At 40.1% G+C, this 4,536-nt stretch overlaps 1 protein-coding gene across 1 annotated transcript; it reads left to right on the top strand.

Moving 5' to 3' along the window:
- Window positions 1-261: 261 nt before the first annotated feature.
- Window positions 262-3,269, top strand: dlx3b (distal-less homeobox 3b). The gene is made up of 3 exons (XM_077000663.1): window positions 262-776; window positions 1,658-1,842; window positions 2,241-3,269. The coding sequence occupies exons 1-3, from the start codon at window positions 443-445 to the stop codon at window positions 2,550-2,552; spliced, it is 831 nt and encodes a 276-aa protein (XP_076856778.1). The 5' UTR covers window positions 262-442; the 3' UTR covers window positions 2,553-3,269.
- Window positions 3,270-4,536: the final 1,267 nt, after the last annotated feature.

Below are 4,536 nucleotides of genomic sequence, written 5' to 3'. Positions count from 1 at the left end.
GAGGGATGAGGGAGAGCAACGGAAAGACAGAGGAAGATTAAACATTTTAATATTTAAATTAAAGTAAATATTCCATAAAGATAAAAAATATTCACAAAATATCTAGCAGTCGGATATGTAAGTTTGAGATCGCAGGGCGTAGAGAGCGAGCTCAGTCAAGCGCCTCTACAGAGCCCTCGGGGAGAAAGAGAAAAAAGCAGCGTGGCGAGCCAATAGGAAGGCAGCATCCACTCGCCTGCCCTATAATTTACTTTCACAGACTAGTGCGCTGCCATTGACGGAGTACTTCAGCTGAGAGAGTTGGAGGAGAAGAGCTCTCCAAGGATTTGCTTTAGTGGCATCCACGTCTACATTTTCCTTTAAATTTTCCCTCTAAAATATACAGCGCAGGACGAGGAAATAACAGTGGACGATCTTTTTCCCCAGCGGGACACAACCCACCATGAGTGGACCGACTTATGACAGGAAGATACCTGGTATTTCAACTGATCTTTCAGGCTCTATGAGTTGCCATCCGACATCTAAGGACTCTCCAACTCTTCCTGAGTCCTCAGCTACAGACATGGGTTACTACAACGGCCAGACAACGCATAGCCATCACGAATACTACCAGAGCCAGCCTTACGCTCAGCCCATGAATTCGTATCACCAGTTTAATCTCTCTGGAATGGGCGGAACAGGGCCCTATCCCACCAAGTCAGAATACCCTTACAGCAACTCCTACCGACAATACGGACATTACAGTAGGGATTTGCAGACACCACCCCAAAATACAGGTGAGATGTTTAAGTTTAATTTAACGTAGGTTGAATCCGAATGTATACTAATGTGTAGCTATTTCATTTGTTCACGTGGAATACGTGAACGGTGAGAGGTTCTTCAAGCCGACAGTCACCTTTCTCTTCGCCTTTGCGTGAATGCGTAACAAATGCGTGTGAGGGCTGCAATTAGTGCCAATGGAAAACTCTTACTGCTCCAGAGGACACTAGGTCTAAAGTTTCTTTCACTCTAAATTCAGATATTTGTATCATCCCTTATCACGTCTTTTTTGGCACTGCATAACTAGACGGACATCCAGATTCACTCATGTTTCACTCCACCACTGTAACTCGGTAATTCAATGAGTATAGTAAACTTCGCTTATAGCAATCACATAATGATTACCATTCAACATTATTTTGTTATTTTGTCAGACACAGAAGATACAGTGTAACGCGTTTCAACGAGTGATTACAATATTTTAATGTTAAGTAAATATTACCTAAACAAAACCGTTAATCAACATCCAAACTCAACAACATCAACAACGTCGGCAATAATAAAACATTTGTTCATTGCAAGTAATATTACAAACGGAATGTTAATAGGCTAACAGAAACTTTCGATCAAAAACCTGCTATTCTTCCAGAATAACTTTTTGTACTAACGTATTCCTCCTGCACATTGCACCATTAACGGTTTAATAAATATTCCTCTAGAGGTCTATGAACTCATATTTATTAAAGTTATGTGGAGGTTCTTACTTTCGATAGATTAACATTTTATAAACGTTTAGGAACAAGATCTAACCTAGTCGAAGTTGCACTGATAGCTACATATATAAATTTACTTTATTGGTACTTTTTGGTGTTAAATGTTACTATTGTCATTTTTACAGTCAAAGAGGAACCAGAAACAGAAGTTCGAATGGTAAATGGAAAACCCAAGAAAATCCGCAAGCCGCGCACCATTTACTCAAGTTATCAGCTCGCGGCGCTGCAGCGGCGCTTCCAGAAGGCGCAGTACCTCGCGCTCCCCGAGAGAGCAGAGCTCGCAGCGCAGCTGGGACTAACGCAGACGCAGGTAAAACACAGACCACACACACACACACACACACACACACACACACACACACACACATATGTGTGTATATATATATATATATATATATATATATATATATATATATATATATATATATATATATATATATATATATATATATATATGTCCTTCGTGATATATTGTCAGCAATATTTTACTTCTAGGATTGCGTAATTGCTGGTGTTTGACGTTCACTGACTAGTTTTTCCCCAATGTAAATGAAGGCCTATGTCCGTTTTTATGCCCGATTATTTTAAGCGTTTACATGATCACCTACAAATATGAAGAATAACAGAAGGCATGCTTAATTTACTTCAGCACACGGAAACATGAATGCCACAAAATTAAACAACAGTGTATTTTTTTCTCTTGGACAGGTTAAAATATGGTTCCAGAATCGGAGATCCAAGTTCAAGAAGCTGTACAAGAATGGCGAAATTCCACTTGAACACAGTCCAAACGCAAGTGACTCCATGGCCTGTAACTCGCCACCATCCCCGGCAATATGGGACAATAACACTCACTCCAACCAGGTCAACAGGGGGCAGGTACCACAGCCCCCCCTGAGCACGACACCGCCCTACATGGAAGATTACAGCAGTCACTGGTATCAGCAGGGATCGCATTTGCAACACGCAGGTGCGGTGCACCACTCCGGCCCGGCGCAGAGCGTGGGGGCTGTGTATTGACAGAGACTCGACTTAACACAGAGTTAATATAAAACGGACCGGACTTGTGTACAAGCAACTAAACTGTCCATAGAGGCTATAGTAGGGCCTAAGGAAAATAAGCTGAAAGAGACCGGAAGACTGGAGGATCTGGAGTCATACTCGCTCGTGCTGGCTTTTGTTGGCTTCATTGATGCGAACGCGTAAATGGCGACGGGCTTCATCTGTCAGGTTAACCAGAAGAATACATCTTTGTATAACAGTAATATTTCAACTGCTCAGCTATTCAGATTAATCTTTTGAGCACATAGACATAGGCTAACATAATATTTAAAGGACGTATGGTGTGGTTTTAAATTATTTTGAATTATTGCTCCCACTGTATTCATTTTATTGTTGTTCTTTCATAGACGAATTTTCAAGTATTTGTTTGTTTACGATATCACGAACGATTTAATGGACCCCAAACTCGTGCGTTTGTCCGGCGCACCTACACCGTGGGTGTCGTCGCGTGCCTCAGAGACTCAGGACATAAGTTATGCAGAATTGTACAAAATGTTGAAAGATGTAGTTGTATATATGTGTTTAATTGAAACAGAACCACTAAATTCATATTGTTTTGAATTATAAACACTGCGCGGTGGTACCTGACCCGTTTTATATTCATGTAAGTAGTGCTTTTGTTGCTTTCATTGTAATGCTGTTAAACTGAATAAATGCAAACTGAACTCGTGTAAATTCTGTTACCTCGTTAGTTACTCAGCAGTGGAAACATGCTTGTTATGACATAATGTACGCCTACTGATTTATGCGTTTGCTTCTGGGACCCACAAACTAAAATAACCAACACCGAGTTTGTTTTTTCAAGTTAATAAAATCTCAGGACTGTAGTTTATTATACACATTGTATTCATATTGGTTTGTAATTAAACGCGCCAAGGAGAAGAATAAATCAAACAGATATCTTCACTACTCTCGACGTGGTGTGAAGTTAGCCGCGATATGCTTCTAGGGCTGCGTGCAAAAAAGCAGTAATAGGCCTACATGCAAGCAGACATGTTGGAGTCGCTGGACTTTACTGTATTAGTATTCTGTTGCCAGATAACAGAGACCACGGCGGGGAGAGAGAGGAGGGGGTACTGACAACTCCAGAAGCTGGGGTTTAGCCTCAGGACAATTCCGCATGATAGACCAACAAAGGCATCAAATGGAAGACGAACGAGCAGGTATGCAAATACGAGATCAATAGTAGACAATTATAATAACTAAATGTTATTTAACGTGTTCTTTATTGTGTTATGTCAACTTAAAATCAGGTCATTATTCAGTAAGTGAATTCAAAACCATAAATTTACAGGTTTACACCTGGTCATTACACAAGCTAAACAGGCTACGCTTTACGTGGATGTATCAGTCACCAAAGCAATGAACAAGATCTAGCAGTCTTGTTATTTCAACGTATAGGTGCGTGCCGTTCACGGAAGTTCTGCTCCATTCATACTATTGCTTGTTTCCACGTGTATGCACGGTTCCCAAGACACTTGTTAAATGAAAATACATTTAAAAACTGTGCCTTTTAAATGATCACTGACGTTCACCTGCATCAAATGATGTAAGCAGTTTGCAATTTGGTTTCAACTGTTTTTTTTCTTGCACCTTGCCTGATGCCGTCCAGCAACGTTCAGATCTTACGAAGAAGGCAGAAGGAATGGACGCCTGGTGCTCTGTAGAGTATGTGTCAAAAAGTTGCTAGTGTTGGTTTACATGCATGGTTGGTGCATGTCCTTGTCAGAGTACACGCGCCAGCCATCTCCTATATTTCCATTTCCATTTTCTCTCTCTCTCTCTCTCTCTCTCTATTATATATATATATATATATATATATATATATATATATATATATATATATATATATAAACTATCAAACTATCATGGACTATCATGGATATATATAAAAACTATCAAACTATCATGTAAATCAACAAATCAGCGGGCATCTTTGTCA

The sequence above is a fragment of the Brachyhypopomus gauderio genome, chromosome 3, assembly GCF_052324685.1.
Source record: "Brachyhypopomus gauderio isolate BG-103 chromosome 3, BGAUD_0.2, whole genome shotgun sequence".
Lineage (NCBI taxonomy): Eukaryota > Metazoa > Chordata > Actinopteri > Gymnotiformes > Hypopomidae > Brachyhypopomus > Brachyhypopomus gauderio.
Note: the sequence above shows the minus strand (reverse complement) of the source record. Positions and strands in the feature narration are given on the sequence as shown.